We start from the raw sequence: 19,758 nt of genomic DNA on the forward strand, positions 1-19,758 counted from the left end.
CAATACCTAATGGGGTACAGGTGGGAGATAGGGGATGGGATTTTTATTTTCTCTTAACAGACAAATTGTTCTGCATTTGTTTAATGTATTGAAAGTGCCATGTCTGCAAAAAAAAAAGAAGATATTGAAAAAACATTATAATAATTAAATGCTAACATTCATGCAATTCTTGTGTTGCAGGAAGTGATAAGCATGTTAACCATGAATCCCGGACACACTTTCAGCTAACACGTTTATTTGCTTTGTATTTAGCTAGAGTTCATGATGAAAGCTTTTGGTAATAACAGCCTTTGGGATGCTTTCTTGTATGAATTTGACCACACAGCTTCATACACATTTTTAAACTATGCACACTGTTGTTTGCTTAACTCGGTTGACAGATATCACAACAGCATTATTGGTTAATTGTGTGATTTCTACAGGTATTGCAGAAGTACATAACCTGGAGAGCAATGAGAACCTGCGGCTGACCCTGGACTCCATGCAGATGCCCACTGTGGAGTACAAGAAGATCGAAATTGATGACTACAGTAGGTGTCAAGTCTCAAAGCCATAGTCACATTAGTGGACAAGGAAAGTCCATGTGCACAAGTTATCTGGTAGTTGAAAGAAACAGACTTTAGAAAAGACCCTAGGGTCACAACTTCCAGTCTGGGATCACTGCTGTTCAGGACAGTGTAGTAAACTGCAATGTTTAAATTGTAATATTTGTATTTGTTCTGTTCATGGTATTTAACTCAATGTATACAAATTATTTACCAAACATGTCTCTGTAATACACCATACCCGAAAAGGAGCAGGGAGAATAAAATAATCTTATATTACCTGCCCCTTTCTCAAAATCAAAAAATAGAAATAGATGGTCTGTCCTTCATGTTTCCTTATTTACAACCAAACATTACAGGCATAGGAAAATAAGAGAAACACAAGAACTTACTTAAAATACTTAGTTCCCACTTGACAGTTAGGGAAAGAAACAAAACAACACAAAACATCACATGATCAAGGAACATACATCACAAACCTTTACAAATCTGATATCAATTAGAACCACATCAGTGTGGCTTTCTCTTATTGCAACTTGGCATGAGACTTGTTACTTATTCATACCCATCCAATATCACACACTCTTATTAATATGCCCTGTTACCGGTGGCTGTTGTTTTTGTAATATTGAGGAATATATCCCATCCTCCAAAATCCTCTTTTTAGTTCTAGATGATATAGTGCCAATACTTTCATCAATGAAAGTTTATAACGAGGTGGTAACACATACACGAGGTTTAAAATATATGGAGTTTCTCAATTAAAGGCATTTATTTAATTTGTATTTGTTATAGATAACAGTTGTTTGTATGTACACTACAGCCCTGTCCATGCAGATCCTCAAACCTGCCGGCTTCGTGGACACATCACACTATCCTGTGCTCCTGCTTGTGTATGTAGAAGCATATTTTTTCACATACTTGCGTGAATTACTGGTCTAATCATTTTGCCACAGTAAAAGAATGTGTCCATGAGCCATGCTGACCCAGCATGGCTCGTTGGATTAAGTTTTAATCAAGCATAATTTTCTTCACTCTTCTTAGATAATAATAATAATAACACTGGGAATAAGGAAACTTATCCTCCTTTCCAACCGTTTATTTTACCAGCATTTATTTTGTACTTTCGTATATCTGCAGCTCAATTCCAAACTTTTCAAAATTCACCTTTTGCTTGTTTGCATCTCAAGTGCATATGCCTTTTTCTATTGTAACAGTTATTAAACTGTATTAAAGTCTTGGAACAATTTATATCTGCTGCATTTTAGCTTTATTTTTATCCTAATGCTAACATGTACATGTTGCCCATTGTCAGTTCACAGATGCAGTACCTATAGTAAATAGTACAATTATTGATTGACAATAAAAGGAAACTGCTTTTTACCCCCAATTTCCGAAGGGAAACCTAATCATAATTTACATCCACGATAATTATTCAATATTAAAAGAAAAAAAGAAACATGGCTTTGCATTAAGCAGTCTTGAATACACTAATCTGCTTGTTTGTGGTTGTGTGTGTGTGTGTGTGTGTGTGTGTGTGTGTGTGTGTGTGTGTGTGTGTGTGTGTGTGTGTAGCGATGGGACACCTGGTGGTCAGACGGTGGTGGAGAAATTCCACTTAGACTGGGCCACAGTGCTGGTGAGTAGCTTTGGAGCTATTGTGGTGCGCTTTGACGGGCGAGGCAGCGGCTTCCAGGGCACCAACCTGCTGCACCAGATCCAGAATAAACTGGGGTTGTATGAGGAAGAGGATCAGAAGGCAGCACTCAGGTATGATATATTTTAACCTTAGTCTTCCTCTAAAATGAGTAAAAATATAAATGTGGGTCAGATTTCCTCATGACAATTAAACATAACATTTATTATAGAAACCCACTGATGATTCCATGTCACAGTGGGATCTTGATATTCTTAGCAATCTTACAATAAATTAAAATGCAACGCAAATATTCCCCGACATTACTTATTATTTTGAGCATATCCATCTTTTATTTTAGGAATTACATTCACGAATTATGTGCATCACAGTATCTATGCTGAGACAGTGTATACAAAAGTCAAATCTGAATTGTTCTTCCTAACTACAACCAATGTGTTGTTTTTTTTGCAGTTCTATTTTGAAAGAGTCCTATGTTGACAAAACCAGGGTTGGAGCTTTTGGAAAGGTAAGAATAGTCTTTGTGTGAAAATATAATCATGCATGTCTTCATTAGTATCCAGGTTGTATTATTTGTTCCTGGGGTTTTACTTCAGGGACAATACATGGTGCAGCATTTCCAAAACGCCCATCCAGTTACCATCTCGGTTTACACTCTCAGTTGTTAGTGGAATTCTGAAGCTTTACTTAAATGGAAGTGTGGGAAAAATACTCCACATGCTATAGTAAAAGCATTTGTGAGTATTATCAGTAAAATGTAAAAAAAAGAGTATGCTGGGTCCTGGGGGGGAAGAGTCACATTCCCCTGAGAAGCCTGTCATCAAGAGCAGTATTTATTCTTGTTTGGATTGTTTTATTTTATTATAGTAAACTGTGGCATATTATCAAAACTACCTCTCACTCTGCCCTTCCAACTGGGTGAGAGGGACAATCCTCACATCTGAATATGTCGGAAGGAGAGGTAGGTTTGTTCAAATGAAAGGTTTAATATTATGCCACAGCTTACAAACAAAGCAATCCAAGAGAAACAAAAATCCAAACACTGCTCTTGATGAAAAGTGTCTCGGGTGTATGTGACTCTTTCTTCAAGGACCCAGCCTTCTGTAAACCAGGGTCGTGGTAGAATTGTCCAAAAATCAGCTCCAGTGTGTATGTGTATGTGATATACATTTAAACATTTTTTTAAAAGCTTAAGAAACCCCATTCCTCTCAGTAAACACTGCAATGTTGATATTATTTGATCACTGCAGTGAAAAAGTAACGTTCATATTTCACCTTTTGATTATCATAATGTTGAACGTTCAAAACAAAGCACTTACGGTTTAATTTGTAAAACGCTAATTAAGCACCGTAGCTTTCATGATACGCATTTCTCGGCCACGATCGATTGTCTCTGTGTACGGACGAATTTGGTGTCACGGTAAATGTTTCGAACACAAGACATTATTGGACAGCATTTTCTCCTTTCTTTTCACAAAGGAATGTCCAGTGCATCCTAAGCTAAAGGAAGTTATAAAGGAAGTTTCAAAGCTCCTTTCCTATCATCTACAGAATTCCATTACTCACCAGATCGAGTCAGATCAACTGTCTGGTCTCCAGCCAAGCCACTCCCATCTCTCCAGCAGCCGGTGCTCTAATTACACCCCACTGCCACACATACAGCTCTGGAAAATTAAGAGACCACTCCAAATGTTTCTTCAATCTCAGTCTCTACATGTATGGCAGCCATTCCAGTGTCTGTTGAATTCCAAAACAGAGAAATGTTCTCAGTAGTTTATAGGATACAATAAAATTAAAATAAAATCATTTAACTCAAAGACATACCTATAAATAATAAAACAAGAGAAGATGATAATGCTGCAGTGGTCTCTGAATTTTTTCCGCAGCTGTATACCTCTAAAAGGTTAACCTTACAGAAGCTCAAATGTTCTCAGTTTTTTGTCAAAAACAATTCAAGGGGTTTTAAATAGTTATAGCACAGTATGCTTCCACAAGAGAAATATATCCTTTGGTATATTACAAACATTCAAAATCAACATATATGGAAATGTGTGGCTTTGACAAATTATGAAAGGAAAAGGAACTAAAGTTATATGACGAGTGGAGCAAAAAGGTGCATTAAATTGGAGTAGAACAATATAAATAATATAATATATAAACAATATAAATACACTGAGTTCCTCCGTAGGCAATAACGTGCATGTTTATTGTACCTCAGGTGTATGGAGGCTTTGTGACCAGCCTTTTGGTCCGGGGCGATGAATCCCCTGTGAAGTGTGGAGCAGTCCTCTCACCCATTACCGACTTTGAATTATACGGTAAGCTGTTTTTGTTGCAGATCTTTTTTTGCTTCCAAAAAGCTCAGCATATTCCTTTAGGCAGTGCTGTCAGAAAGCCGTAAAAAAAAGAAAAAATATATAATCCAGGACCTTGACTTTTGCAGCTGGGATTTTTTTCTGTGGCTTTGTTATTCGTGTATTTAAATAATTGTTCGCATTAGTAGTGTGATGCAGCAGATAGAGCTCAATCATAATGTGCAAAGTTAACGTCACCAACCTCACCTGAGCTAACAAAGGAATGAAATGTGTGAAAAGTATAATTGTGTGTGTTGAAAGTGACGGAAAATGAGAGTCGGCATTGTTTTATCTGGGTGGGTAGCACAGTGTGACTGATTTCCTATCAATTTGATTTCTCTTCGTTTGCCGGAGGGGTGAATGACATGCAGTGATCATTTGTGAGATTGGATTGCCAAATGAAGACAGTCCACAACTGCCTAGAGACTAAATAATATCTAGATGGGTGAAATATTTCAATTTTTTAAAAAATGAAAGTGTTCTTGTACCTTTAAAATGGCCAAAGAATAGACGGAAATTACTCTTTGAAACTTGTTATTAACATGACATTTTGATTAGATGTTGTCGCTAAGCAAATTATTAATTGAAACCCTCTTACCCCTGTAGCGTCGGCATTCTCCGAGAGATATCTTGGGCTGCCTAAACCCGACCCGAGGGCATACACAGTAAGATTTCATTGCAATTGTGATGTTTCAAATTTCGTTATAATTATTGTTGTATTTCATTTGATCTGATATGTTGCTGCGTGTCTCTGTACTCTTCAGATGGCAAATTTAGCTCACAAAGCCTCTCAGTCCATGGATAATAAGTTTCTTATAATTCATCCGACAGCCGATGGTAGGAGAAAGACGTTCAAAACCATGCGTCTTTTTTTTTCTTTTTTCAACATTACATGAGGTGAAAAAATCACTGAAATTTTGGCATTATATTTTTCCAGAAAAGGTCCATTTCCAACATACAGCAAAATTCATCAACCAGCTCATCAATGAAAAAGCCAACTACACGTTACAGGTATGTGGTTTTAATGTCCTCTTTAATTCTAACTCCTGCTGATGACAATTGCTCTGACTGGTTCAGTTTTTCGCCAACCACAGTCTGAGGATTATCCCTCACAATGCCTTCGTTCCACATAATGATATCATCAGACCTTCTCGCGCATGCTGCCTTAACAACAGGACTAATCTATTCAGGATTCGGTGGTGGAAAAGTGGTAACGGGCGTGGCTTAAGGAACTGGAAGGTCACCAGTTCAAGTCCCCGGAAGACCAAGTGCTAGGGTGTCCCTGAGCAAGGCACCGTTCCCTACACTGCTCCCCGGGTGCCGTACATATTGCAGCCCACTGCTCCTAACACTAGGATGGGTCAAATGCAGAATTCTCGAATTTCCCCATGGGGATTAATAAAAGTACATCTTTTTTTAAATGCAGCTCAATGTTCATCCGACTTAATTTTGGACTGATAGACAGGTTACCGAGCGCATAGCATCTGTATCACCTTTCTCCTCATGATATCTAAATGCAAATGGTAAACCAAAAGTCTCCCCTTGACCACTCTTTGCTGATCCCACACAATATTTGACAAACATCATGCCAGTAATTCAGTATAAATGTGATTTATTTTAAAAATGGTTCATTTAGATATTTCTGCTAGCTGACTTGGGTCCCTAAAATGTATTGCAGTTCCAGGATTAACGTGAAAAGACTGCATATGGATGAAACCCTCAAATGCTTATTCACAAAAATATTCTGATTTATAACAGGGTGCGCACACAAATGCAGAATTTTACCGGTTTCCCATGATAAATCACTTTGAACTCGAAATCTGGCACACCTTTTGCGGGCTTCGTGTAACATAACCTATAAATAGTTAATGAAATGACCATTATTAATATTCCTTTACGCTAACTGCATGAAGACCATCGTAAGCAGTGCAGAGGGAACACAATCTGTCACTGATGAACTTGGAATCATGACGAGTAGGACAAAGGTTGGCAAGACGCTGACCCGATGACTCTGAAATGTTCTTTGTCACCCTTAAACAGAACGCATTGAATTACAGAATAATATTAATAGAAATACAAAAATAACTTAATTTATACAGGACCTTTTAAAGACCATGGTTTCAAAAGTGTTAAGCAATAAAAACACAGAATTGCATGACCTGGTGAAAATGGCATCAGTTTAAGACTGTATATTTATTTAAACCCATACAGTGTTTAATGTTGTCGTACTGTACACTTTTGTTACTTATGAGAAAAATCTTCGTTTTATTGCTAATTGTATTGTATCCTGTGGGTTTCAACAACGTATAAGTTTTTTTGGTGCACTCAAATACATGTTTGTTTAATCATTGTTAGAATGGCTTTTTATCTTTTTTTCAAATGAGCCCTTTATATATATATTAATTCTATAATGTATGTGTGAGGTAATATTTCCGCTTTGTTCTCTATTTCTCTCTCCTTCATCCTTCTGCCATCGGTTTCAAAATGTAACATTTCTCCAGTCAATCTATAAACGCATGGATCTAATTGTTCGTGGAGGACCCTCAATTGTCCCGTCCAGATTGTTTAATATAAATCGGAAACTTTGCTAAGAAAGTGGCGTACGCTTTCTTTTGAGTTCTCACAAAATGTTTGGCATTATTGTTGCTTGGGCCCCAGTTCTTATAAATCTGCTATGGGTTAAGAATTGAGAATTCCAAAGAGATGTTTTACTCTCTACTTGCCAAATATTAAAGAAATCTAACCATATAAAATATAATTATGTGCAATAGCTGTATTTGTATGCATTACATAGCATGTCATTGTTAGAAGCTTTTATCCAAAGCGACTTACATACATTCCATATTGCGAGCAATCCCCACTGGAGCAATTTGGGGTGAAGGGTCTTGCCCAGGGACACAACGACATGCAGTGGGATTCGAACCTGCTCTCCCCTGATCCGAAGATCGGTGCCCTAACCCAGTGATATGTCTGTGACAGCCAATGATGTAAAAAAGCAGTGTCTTACTCACCTTTTCTTTGCATCTCAGATCTACCCTGATGAAGGCCACTTCATACACAGTGAGGCAACAAGGCAGCACCTCAGCCAGTCCCTGGTGAACTTCTTCGAGGAATGCTTCAGGCTACCAGAACGAGTGTTCGAGGAGGCCCTGGAAGAGGAGAGCGAAGATGAGGGTTAGCTTTGCCTGAGGCTAGTGTGCCCCCAATCCTTCCTACCCATGCTACCTTACCTCCATCCTGTCCCTGTGCCCAAGCACAACACTGGAATACAATTGTCCACAATATGCAACTCTTGTCTGTTCTCACTTAATTGATTCGCATTTGGACTCCCTGTGTCCGCATTCTGAACCTGACACTGCCCCAACAGCAGATGACGGATAGAGTCCTACATCCATCCTTTCATCTTCTGCCCTGAGTTCGAATCCAGATGGCCCTTGAGAGAGCCGACAACAAAATTAAATGTACTGATTGATTCAACTTTACAGCAGGTTGGACTAGCTCCTCAAAAGCAAAGAAGACGAAGCCTCAGCTTTCACACAGACATTCAAGCTGAGGACAAGGGACACCTTATAGCACATAACTTGTGGGCTTGTATATTATTCAAATTCAGACACCAGGTGAAGAACACTGGTTAAAGGTGTTCAGGGTGTCTGGAATTGTGGCGATACAGGAAATGTTACTATTTTTAAAGTTGTGAAGAACTTTCATGTTGGACTGTGGTTGTGTCTATTGTTATTGCAGTTTGTAAAATAGCACACAAGCGTTCACTCTGATATTAGAAATATATTTCTTTTGTTATTCATATTTGCCCTGATGTTCATCTCGTACCCTCAATTTTATGTTTCTCAGTGATACTGGCAAAACATGTTCAACAATGTTTTGCAGTTTTATCAAATGTGTTTTTGTTTTTTTCAAATAACAGAAGTATCAACTTCTTTTAGTCACTGTGCCTTACTTTGTCAGAAAACATTCAACTGTGGGATTGCATTTATGAAATATAAGTTTTTTTTTTAGGAATGTTGTGTTCTTTGGAAGTTAACCTATTAACTTTACTTCTTCTTGAGAGTTGGAAGAGAGACTTGGTTCCACAGAAAAAAAGCTAGATTAGCTTTGTCAAAAAGTAGAAAAAATAGCTGAACTGACAAAAGTGTAAAAACTACAAGTTGTCATTTTATGGGACATTAATAACAGTGGTATTTATATTTTCATCTAACTCTCATAAAGAAAGTGAATATGTATTTTTCCCCACATAGTAGCTGTTATATAAAATATATAGGAATGAAATTGATCATTCTTAATGTTAGCTAGGCATAATTTGTCATTGACACACTGAAGGGATTTTAAAGTTTCACAGAAAAAATATGAACCATTCTCTGGAAATATTTGCATTGATTTCACACCAAAATGTACAGAATCTGCATGCATCATGGCTTATAAGAAGTTTGGGAATGGTTGATGAGGGAAATGTATAATCAGTGCAGGGACAGCTGTGTTTTTATTGAAAGCACTTTCTCATTTCCCCTTGGTTTTTTTGAGTGGAGACACATAGTGTGTGACAAGGTTGAAGGCAAGCCTGAGCAACATCTAAGTTATATAAGGGGTAAAATGGTCTAATGCAGAAAACGGCTTATGAACTGATACATTCTAAAGGTACAATATGATTTCCCATCTTTTATTTATTTATTTATTTGAATGACCATTCGTGTTTCGTTCCAGTGCATGTAAAGATTTTATTTACAGCACTATCCATGATGGTTCGGTTCCAGATGGTAATTTTTGACATCTTGAATGTTCCTTACTGGATTTCATAAATGACATTTCCAGTAGTATTGTGATTGAGATCCCAGTCTCGTCAGCTTCATGTGTAACGGTTATTCAAATATCATTTTATTCTAAAGAGAAAATAAACAATATTACTGTTATTGTGCATAAAGCATTTTGGAAGTTACATTTGACTATTCATTTCTGTTCTCCTGTTGCTGTCCTTGAACTGAGCAGAAAATGGACCTTATTTCCAATGGCATTCGGACCTTTCTCGCCAGTTTTTGTGGACATATTCAAGAAGCTTAACTTTGTTATCCAAAGCATAGGAGGAGATTGTGGCATGAAGGTACATGTTAGAATTAAAAAAAAATGATATTTTATCAGCCTTAAATGTTTTTGACTCATCTGTTTTATTGTGAATTTTAAAGCTGTGGTGATTTTTTTTGAACAAACAAAAAAATGCATTTACATATAGATATCACGGTTCTTATAATGTTTCAAACACTACCTATTTACAGGTGTAGCACACACACGGCACCATAAATTTGAAGTCATGTTTCCAGTGATCCGTCAAATGTGAGTCCAGCATTTACTCTCTTTTCTACGGTGGTGTATTGCTATCACACAAAAAAAAAAAATAAGGCTCAGTATCAAGTAATTACGTGAAAGTTTCTTGTTATAACAAGATCTTTTTCACGTTATAACGTGAAATTATCACGTTATAACGTGATAATTATATTTCACGTTATAACGTGATAATTATATTTTCACGTTATAACGTGATAATTATATTTCACGTTATAACGTGATAATTTCACGTTATAACGTGAAATTATCACGTTATTTCAAGATAATGACATGGACGAAACAGCGTTGGCTTCAAAGAAATAGCCTATAAAGGAAGTAAAACGGCCCGACGCGCAACCGAATTGCCCGAGATGGATGTTTCTGATAATATATGCTTTTATTTCCTACTTGGCCTGAGACACTGGGAGATATTGGCATTTCTTAGGATGGACGGAATTATAATAAGCATGCCAACGCTAAGGAGGCGACTGAAGTTCTTGGGGTTGTTCAGGAGGAAAGCCCAGTCAGACTTGGTGGATTTCTTATCTCAGAATAACGTGATAGTTGCATATCTTGTAAAAACGTGAAAATATCATATCTTGAAATAACATGATATTTTCACGTTATAACGTGATAATTTCATGTAATAACATGATACTTATCTTGTTTAAACGTGAAAAAGATCTTGTTATAACAAGAAACTTTCACGTAATTACTTGATACTGAGCCTTATTTTTTTTTTTAGTGTGATAGCAATACACCACCGTACTTTTCGGCTCTGTTTAATTCTTACTAGGTATAAAAAGCTTAACCATGTAAATAGTCGCTATCTGTCTTTCTGTCAGACTGGTGCTGTAGCGTAAAGGAGTAAATTACAACAGTTTGCAGGTGGGAATTTATACTGATCAGTCTGCCTTTGAAATACTCAAACAAGTTATATTGAATGTAGATAAGTGTACATCTCATCAAATAATAGCAGGTAAACATTATCAAGTAAACCAATGATTACATAAAATGCCACTTTTTCTGATGTCTGTCATTCAATAACTCATCTGTTATACTATATACAGCGTCCAGAGCATGATCTTGCCATGCATTAGCGTAAATATATTGCAATAATATACAACTCTGGAAAAAATTAAGAGACCACTGCAGCATTATCATTTTCTCTGGTTTTACTACTTATAGGTATGTTTTTTTATTTGTTGTTATTGTATTATATAAACTATTGACAACATTTCTCTGTGTTGGAATTCAACAGACACTGGATTGGCTTCCGTACATGTAGAGTTAGATATTTTGTTTTAATGTGGAGTGGTCTCTTGATTTTTTTCAGAGCTGTATATCGAGAGAAAACAAATCAGAAAAGAAAGATTTGCTCGAAAGCACTTTTGGGCCCAGTGTAAACAGGACTGTAGTTGTATATCAACGCTTTGCTCTCTTCTTCCTCAGTTTGAAATTTGTGCAAGCTCTTCCTGGCTGTAAGGAGAGAAAAGCTAGATTAATGATGCAGCTACTCACTACGTAATTCAGGAACCTGGAAAATAATATGATAATACCTTCACTGACAAAGAACTGTGCCATGTAGAAGGTGGTCTTGATTGCTGATGGAGAGTGTGGAATATAAGGCCTTGTCCATTCAAATGCATTTTTCTCCGGGTGCCACTGTGTCCCATAAATTGGGTAATCATATGCTGACAAGGTAAAAAGGAAGAAAAACGTATTAAAAGTTATTTGCTGTAAATTATTAAAGTGAATGTGCAACTACTGTGTAACTACCTTCTACAGTTGACACAAACTCCACCTTTCCATCCGTATTTGTGGAGAGAACTTTGTAAAACTTTTTCAGCTCCTCATTTGAGTTAAGAGTCTGGAAAAAAACAAGGTTGCACTCAAGTAAACAACAGCTTGCATTTTCTTTCCGTGCTTTTCTATGTTGTGAGAATAAACAGGGAAAAACCTTACCAACACTGCCAAACTCCACTTGTGAGAGTTTTCTGTCAGCGCCTCAGTGGCCAGATCTTCCATGAGTAAAGCTGGGAAGTCTTTAAACATCCTGCTGTCTTTGATTTCTGCAAATGGATCATAATAATATGATTATTACTAATAAAAAATATCAAAGACATTTTCAGAAGATATTTAAAGCGTTAATGTAAAGAAGCTCCAATGTTAACCTGTAAACAATGATACCACTGAGCTGCTAGAACGAAGCTGCTAGTATGAAAATGTATTCAGTAAGGGAAAGAAGAAGACCTCTTTTCCCCATAATGACCAACGAACTGCACTGTTTCCCGCTTATTACAAAGACGGATACTAAACAATCTAAGAACTCGACTCCCAATATTAATTGAAATTATTGACTCAAAAAGGATCGATTTTTTCCGCTAAGAAAAATAAACTGTTCTACGGCACACCAGTGGCTGGAACTGTGACAACAACAACTTTACGGCAGCACTGATCGAGGTTTTCTGTAACAGTTCAAGTTTGTTCCCAGTTTCTTATCCATTAACAAGTCCTTAAACCCTGCAGAGTCCAGACCGTGTTCCTGTTAGTGTTTACTTCCTGCCTGTCTTCTTCTGGTGATTTATCTCACATTTACAATAATTATAAGGATTAGGTGTATGTCATGGTTACACGGTTTATACTTCTCTCATTGAGTAATCAATGTTACATCAAGACAAAGCCATACCATTAGTGAAGTTCAGAGGCAATGGCACACCGCTTGTGTTTGTTTGCGACAGTAATGTTTTTTCACTTGTCAAATGCATCAGCTGCTCAAATCCAAGACAGGTGCCCCACGCAGGAAAATAGTCACCTCTGCTATTTGCCTGAAAAACCACACAGTTTGCGTCATAATCCAGCATCGACATATTAAAACATAGTAACTAGTGTTGTAACCCTTTACCTCAATAGCAAGCTCATAAAAGATTTTTGCAGCTCTTTCGTAACCAGATGAAATAATGCTGACACCTCCGCCTGGGTAAAGGATCCTGGTCACAGAGACACAACAGATAAACAGTGGATTCTGCAAATGCATCAGTCATACACAAAGCATTGTGATGTGGCAAATCTAAAAGACTTCATGAACTAAACTAAATCCGTTAATAATTTATAATACACATGAAAGATTACCCATTAATAGAGTTAAACAGCTTCTTATACTCCTCCAGTGTCTGGTTAATCCTTTAAACAACAAAATGAAAGGTATTCAGAATTCACAATGCTGTACAAACATGATGTTTCAAAAGCTTTTCTGCACTGAAAAAATAAGTTATGAAATGAGTTATGTAATAACTCACATGACAGGTACAACCCTTGCTCCTGCGGATTCCAGGAACTTCACATACGAAGCAGCAATGTAAGCTGTTTGATTTGGTTTTTGTGAATAAACTTCTTGAGCCAGGACACCTTTTTACAGGAAGAACAGCAGTTTAGGTACACGACCATTTGAAAAGCATGTTTTCACTTTACAAACTATTTACAATAAAACAAAAATGAATACGTTGAATTCTTTCGACAGTAACGTCCGCGTTAATGTCCTCACAATGTAGGTAACGTATTGTTAGCCCAACTTATTAATGTCAAAGTGGATATCATGTAAGTGACTTACCAATAATGGGTCTGTCATTTCTCTTGGCTGAAGAATAAAACGGTAAACACATAGGACACACGAATAACAAGAAAAAAATCATTATTCTAAAGGTAAAACCTGATTTAGCAGGCACTAATATCGCCATTCCGCCAGCGGTTATGTGTTATCAACAACACTTCCGGGCTCCTTCTTTCAGAATAAAAGCATGATGTTTGGTCTCAAATTACGTCGTTGACCGATTTTTTTCAAAAGCAAACAAACCTAAACCAAAATACAAAAGCTTTTACCTTTATTTTAAAGTCGACATTAAAAAAAATGCAGTCGTTTCCAGGACAATAATAAGTGATGAATTACATCTGTAAAAAAAAAACGTTATCACTAATTGTTGCTATACAAAAACAGAAATGAAAATGCTTCTAATCATCAGTCTATAAAAGCTAACTTTGTCTTTAGTTTTGGCACTGATAAGCAATATTACAACCACAAGTGACGACTTTAATTTGAAGGTTTATGTTCCTGGATAGTGCTTGATTTGCTACTACAGTTCAGAACAGTCACTAAACACTGTTCAAATATCTTATAATTGACTGTAATGAGAATTATGTTTGGACCACCAGAAGTGGCCATTGCGTACTCAGTCAACAATAAAACAATTTTAAAAAAATAGATAAGGATAACTAATCAGGGTATGTAGGATTACTTTTAAAATAAAGTAATCGGTTACAATTACTTGTTAACTTTACAAATATGTTAAGTGTACTCCATCTTAATATCATAACATTAAAGTATTGTTACCTGATTACTATCTTTTATTTTTGGAATCAATATGCAATGCAATTAATGCAAATTGAAAGAAATATCAATACTTATGTGTAGTTTTAAGAAAAACCTGCCATTCATTTCTTAAATACCAGCAGTTATTCTAGTAGTATAGAGGACAACAACGAATAAGTGCAACACATAGTAGAGTTCTTTAAAAAATCTGTGAAAACAGAAAATGCTCAGTTTTAGCTAAATACTATATACATAAGCTCTCATACACTATTACGTTTGGGTGCATATACGGAACATAAAAAAAGGGAAACCATAAAGTCAATTCAGACAGTAGACATCCATTACTCCCCAAGCCTGCCACGAAGGAAAAGCAAATACATCCGTAATTTAAAGCTAATAGGATATAATTCAACTCAAATATTAATTTCAGACAAAATGGTACTAAAATGAATACATAGAATACCATAATTAAAAACAAATCAAAAAATATTTCAATCAATATAAATAACTTAATAGCACACTGTCTAAAGGATTTATTTTTGAGTTAAGCAACGTGAAGCAATGCTGAGTGGGAGGCACGTCCACAGATCGACCCCAAAAAGGGGGCTTGAGCAGCTGCCCTTTTGCCCTCCTTTTAAAGTAATAATTAAATAAAAGCTCAAGATTCAAAGGTTTTATTATCATATGCACAGTAGCTACAATTTAGTTATGGCAATGAAAATCTTAGGTCCTGAGCTCCTCCAACAATGCAACATATAGGACATAAGACAAAAAAAGGGTGCAAAATGAAACACAGTATAAATTAGAATAAAATAGGGCAGGCTATGTTGCAAGTAAATGCAGGATTCTCTGTACATGTAAAGAGAATAAAATGTACAAGAACAGAATGTAAGTAAGGGATAATGTGCAGCGAGGCGGATCTAGATCAGCATGAAGGGTGTTCTTTTACCCATAATGACCAACTCGCTGCACATTATCCCGCTTATTACAAGGCCAGATACTAACAAACTAACGACTCGACTCCCAATATTGATTGAAATTATTTTATTGACTCAAAAATGAACGTATTTCATGTACAAAAATAAATACTCTGTTCCATGGCACACCAACGGCTGGAACTGCGACAACAACAACTTTAAGGCAGCACTGATCGAGGTTTTTTGTAAATGTCCATGTCTGTTCACGGTTTCTGATCCACTAACACAGGGGTGTCAAACTCAAATACACAGTGGGCCGAAATTAAGAAATTGCTACAAGTCAAGGGCCGGACGGGTTCAACGTTTATTGAAAACTTATTGAAACAACCTTATTGCACATATTGAACCTGGAACTAACAAGGCCTATAGATGATTGCCTTTAAAACAACATTATTTATGAAAGAAAAAATTACAAATAAATTTAAAAAAGAACATTTTCTACAGGCAAACAATAGCCAGAAGTAATTTACTTCAAAGAAAAATCAAATGTCCTGTAGTAGCAAGAGAACAAAATGCAAATATTAAACTGCATTAAAAACTGAAACTGTGTCAAAGCACCGTTTGCTGCTCTGTGATGCTCACTTGTCTGAGCCAGATACTTGGTGTCTTATCTTGGTCACAAGTTCATCAATGTCTGGGGTCAGGCTCTGAGCTGAGGAAATCCTCAGGATTGAGTGAAGGTGTTCACCAGTAAGACGAGTCCTGTGTTAAGTTTTGTTTATCTTCATCAAAGAGACAACTGTTCACACAAGTATGTGCTGCCAAACATAGAGAGCGTTTGAGCAGCCTGGGAGCGTAGATGGGGCATTGTCTCGGGGATGAAACTTGGAAACTCTGCAGCGCCCACAGACTCATATTTTGCCTCCAGTGTGTCACTACATTGGAGCTCGATCAGCTCCACTTGCAGGTTTGATGGGGCGCTTTCCACGTCAGCTGCAAATGGATTACTGAGCAGTTCAAACCTGCTTTTTTGGGCTTCAAAATCGGCAAATCGGCGTGTGAAGTCAGCACCAAGTATGCCGAGTTTTTCAGTAAACTGTCTGGTTGGGAAAACAGCGGCAGCGACCTGCTCTTTCATTGTTTGGCAATGAAGTATATCTTGTAGCGATGTTTGTGAAGATGATGAAGAAGTCTCCGGAGACACCAGCTTGTATATAATAAGGTTTATTACAACAGCATAGTATCATACACCAACACGGGCGATGCGGGGTTCCCAGAGCCAATTGTGGAAGTCCCCCGAACAGTCTTTGTGCATACACTTTATAGAAATGTGGGTGTGGGTGTGTGTCAAAATGCGATGTTCTATGAGGATGTGTACCCAAATAAGGTGAGCTATACGTTCGTACACCATGTCTTGTGCGTGCCCATATAAGGTGAGATATACGTTGGTCTTCTCTTAGCCTACTCATCCCTGGAGGTCTTCTGACGTAGTCCAGAGGTTTGTTCTACAACCTCCTGTCGTACCACATCACTCTCTGCACTCTCTATGACCTCAGGGAGTAAACAACTGTATATGAACTGATTTACTATACCGTCTAGGGCCTAGGCGGTATAGTCAATAGCCTCCCCGACACCTACATAAACATGAAGAAATATGCGTTTGGAGTCCTGTCCGTCTTCGGATCCACATATGTATGTGAGCAGCTATTTTCCACCATGAACTTTGTTAAAAACAAACACCGCTCACGCCTCACTGATGACAGCTTACAGTCCTGCGTAAAGATGAAAGTGACTTCCTACAGCGCTGATTTGGAGACGCTGTGCGCAGAGGTTCAGGAGCAGAAGTCCCATTAACCAGGTAAAATAAATATTTATGCAGACATTTAGAAAATATTTATTTTTCATTGTTCAGTGAAATAGTGCTCTTTTTTCAATTTTTTAAAATTCAGGTCAAGGCTCCGATACACGTCCCAAAAGCCCAATGGCGATATGATGACGGCTCACGGCATTTTTTGTTTGTGTTATAATATAATGCCATATATGCTGTATTATTTAAGTTCAACCTTTCATTTCATTTGAAAGAGACCCTTAACTTGTTGTGTTTTTTTATTAGTGTTTAAGAAATCAAAATGTGTTCATTACATGAATACAATTCTTTTTTCTCTGCGGCACTTCATGGATTTCATAAGCAACACACTATACTTGTTTATACAAAGCGGAAAGGTAAAATAATAATAGTAATAATAATTATAATAATAATAACAAACTATATACAGTCTTATCTTCATTTTAGATGTCAAAAAGTATTTGCGGCTCTCAGTGTTTTTTTTTCTGTGAAAACCGGGTCCAAGTGGCTCTTTGAGTGTTAAAGGTTGCCGACCCCTGGCCTAGGCCATAACTTTGTATGCCCCACTCGTTGACCTAGGGCATCTTTAACGTATTCCAGATGTTGTTTTTCACTCTTCTTCCACCCAACCTTCCTCTGACCTCAGGGAATATCTGCCCTGCTATATCTCCAGATTTAATGCACCACAGCAGTGTGGGAAATGGCTCAAGTTTTCCTGAAGAATCTGCGTCTCCCACAGGCGCAGCTTGGTTTTAAAACCCCTCACTGTAGCGTACATGTCAGTGATGACACGGCCCCGCCCCTGAAGCTGCAGGTTTAGCGCATTCAGGTGGCTCGTGATGTCACACAGAAACGCTACATCACACAGAAACTTTTTATTTCGGAGCTCTGATGTGTCTTTCCCTTTGCTTTCCATGAACTCACAGATCTCCTCACGCAACTCGAAAAAAATTTCCAGCACCTTTCCCTGGCTTAGCCATCGCACCTCTGTGTGATAGGGCAACTCACCATAGTCCGAATTTAACTCCGCCAGAAAAGACTTGAACTGGCGGTGATTTAAACCTCTGGCTCTGATAAAGTTAACGCTCGTGTTGTGATGGTCATTACATGTTCCATTTTCAAGGCTTTGCCACACAACGATTCCTGGTGTATGATGCAGTGATAAACTGTCAGCTCACTTGTGACGTTTTCATCCTGCATCTTTTCTCGGATCCTCCCCACCAATCCACTTTTTTGACCGCACATCGCAGGCGCTCCATCTGTTGTCAGTCCAACAAGTTTATCCCATGGCAGCCCCATTTTATCTACACATCTGGACACCTCTTCTAAGAGATCTTTCCCCGTAGTTGTGCCATACATTGAGCGTAATCCAAAAAACTATTCTGTTACGCACAGACTTGAGTCCACTCCACGGATGAAAATTGACAGCTGGGCAGTATCAGAAGTGTCGGTGCTCTCATCCACAGCAAGGGAGTATGCGATGAAAGCTTTTCCCTTTCCCACAAGCTGTTGTTGGAGATTGGCAGCAAGGTGGCGAACATGGTCAGCAACGGTGTTTCGGCTCAGGCTCACATTTAAAAATGCTTGCCTTTTTTCTGGGCACACGGTGTCGCAAACTTTAATCATGCAGTTCTTGACTAATTCCCGCTCGGTAAAGGGCCGGGATGATTTTGCAATCTCTGCTGCCACAATAAAACGGGCCTTAACAGCAGCCTCGCTTTGTGATTTGGCTTTAGTGAACATAGCCTGCTGTGACACCAGACTTCTTTTTAATTCTTCTACCTTCTGTAGCCTTTGTGTCATGTCCAGATGCTTGTATTTGTCGTGGTGCTTCGTTTCATAGTGTCTTTTTATGTTGTATTCTTTCATTACAGCCACACTGTCTCAGCACAGAAGACACACAGCTTTGCCCTTTACATCCGCGAACATGTACTGTGCCTCCCACCTGTCTTGAAAACCCTGTTTTCAAAGTCCACCTTTCGTTTTGCCATTTTGTGGGGAGAGGGATGAAAGTTGACAGAAGTGCTGATGAACGAGTGGGGGCGCTTGTGATTGACGCGGGCCTGTGATTGACGTGCCGACGCACGGGCAGTGCATTATGGGATTTGTAGTATTATGGTGGTGCGTATGATATACCAGCGGGCCAGCTCTAATAGTAAATAGATTTTGTCATGCGGGCCAAAGATAATTCATTCACGGGCCGGATGTGGCCCGCGGGCCTCACGTTTCACACATGTGCACTAAACTAACCCCCCCCCTCCTGGCACCTCCACTGTACCTATTCCCCATCCCCAGCAGAGTCGCTTGGGGCTCCGCTGATAGGGCATACAACATTGCCGAGAGAGGGCATCCTTGCCGGACTGACCTCTCTAAACTAAACACATTTGTTACCACCCCATTAACCTTAACACAACTAACTGCACTGCTATAAATCCTCCTTACCCACCCTATTAATCTTCTCCCAAATCCTGCCTTCTCCAACACTATATAAATAACTATGACTGACCCTATCAAAAGCTTTATTTAAATCTTAACTTACTACGATCCCCCCTATTCCCTCCTTCATGTGCCTAATTGTGTCTCTAATATTGCTTATTGTATCACTAATGTCTTTCCCTGGAATGCTATATGCTTGTGATTCCCCAACTACTCTTTTTATCACCCTCTTAATCCTATTGGCTAACACCCGTGTCAAAATGTTATAATCCGTGTTTAACATACTAAGTGGCCTATCATTTTCTA

At 38.1% G+C, this 19,758-nt stretch overlaps 2 protein-coding genes and 1 long non-coding RNA gene across 5 annotated transcripts in view; 1 reads left to right on the forward strand and 2 right to left on the reverse strand.

Moving 5' to 3' along the window:
- The window catches only part of LOC134883864 (dipeptidyl aminopeptidase-like protein 6), a 193,991-nt gene extending 184,487 nt beyond the window's left edge, over positions 1-9,504 (forward strand). For all 3 annotated transcript variants that reach the window (XM_063912328.1, XM_063912326.1, XM_063912327.1), the window contains exons 18-26: positions 423-530; positions 1,369-1,438; positions 2,121-2,315; positions 2,656-2,710; positions 4,421-4,520; positions 5,163-5,221; positions 5,321-5,393; positions 5,494-5,567; positions 7,586-9,504. In XM_063912328.1, the coding sequence (XP_063768398.1) occupies positions 423-530; positions 1,369-1,438; positions 2,121-2,315; positions 2,656-2,710; positions 4,421-4,520; positions 5,163-5,221; positions 5,321-5,393; positions 5,494-5,567; positions 7,586-7,735 (884 nt within the window). In that variant the 3' untranslated portion in view covers positions 7,736-9,504. The remainder of the gene's footprint in view (positions 1-422; positions 531-1,368; positions 1,439-2,120; positions 2,316-2,655; positions 2,711-4,420; positions 4,521-5,162; positions 5,222-5,320; positions 5,394-5,493; positions 5,568-7,585) is intronic.
- On the reverse strand, positions 2,090-7,783 carry LOC134883867 (uncharacterized). Its single transcript, XR_010168339.1, has 4 exons — positions 7,568-7,783; positions 4,416-4,586; positions 3,769-3,939; positions 2,090-2,274 (listed from the first exon to the last, which is right to left on the reverse strand). It is a non-coding gene; the product is annotated as an uncharacterized LOC134883867 (long non-coding RNA).
- Positions 9,505-9,711: 207 nt separating the features above from the next.
- On the reverse strand, positions 9,712-13,707 carry ggh (gamma-glutamyl hydrolase (conjugase, folylpolygammaglutamyl hydrolase)). The gene is made up of 10 exons (XM_063912331.1): positions 13,498-13,707; positions 13,187-13,295; positions 13,020-13,070; positions 12,793-12,877; positions 12,577-12,715; positions 11,853-11,959; positions 11,667-11,757; positions 11,447-11,581; positions 10,652-11,366; positions 9,712-9,912 (listed from the first exon to the last, which is right to left on the reverse strand). The coding sequence occupies exons 1-9, from the start codon at positions 13,622-13,624 to the stop codon at positions 11,248-11,250; spliced, it is 963 nt and encodes a 320-aa protein (XP_063768401.1). The 5' UTR covers positions 13,625-13,707; the 3' UTR covers positions 9,712-9,912; positions 10,652-11,247.
- Between the last annotated feature and the right edge of the window lie 6,051 nt (positions 13,708-19,758).

This window comes from Eleginops maclovinus, chromosome 21 (assembly GCF_036324505.1).
Source record: "Eleginops maclovinus isolate JMC-PN-2008 ecotype Puerto Natales chromosome 21, JC_Emac_rtc_rv5, whole genome shotgun sequence".
NCBI classification, from domain to species: domain Eukaryota; kingdom Metazoa; phylum Chordata; class Actinopteri; order Perciformes; family Eleginopidae; genus Eleginops; species Eleginops maclovinus.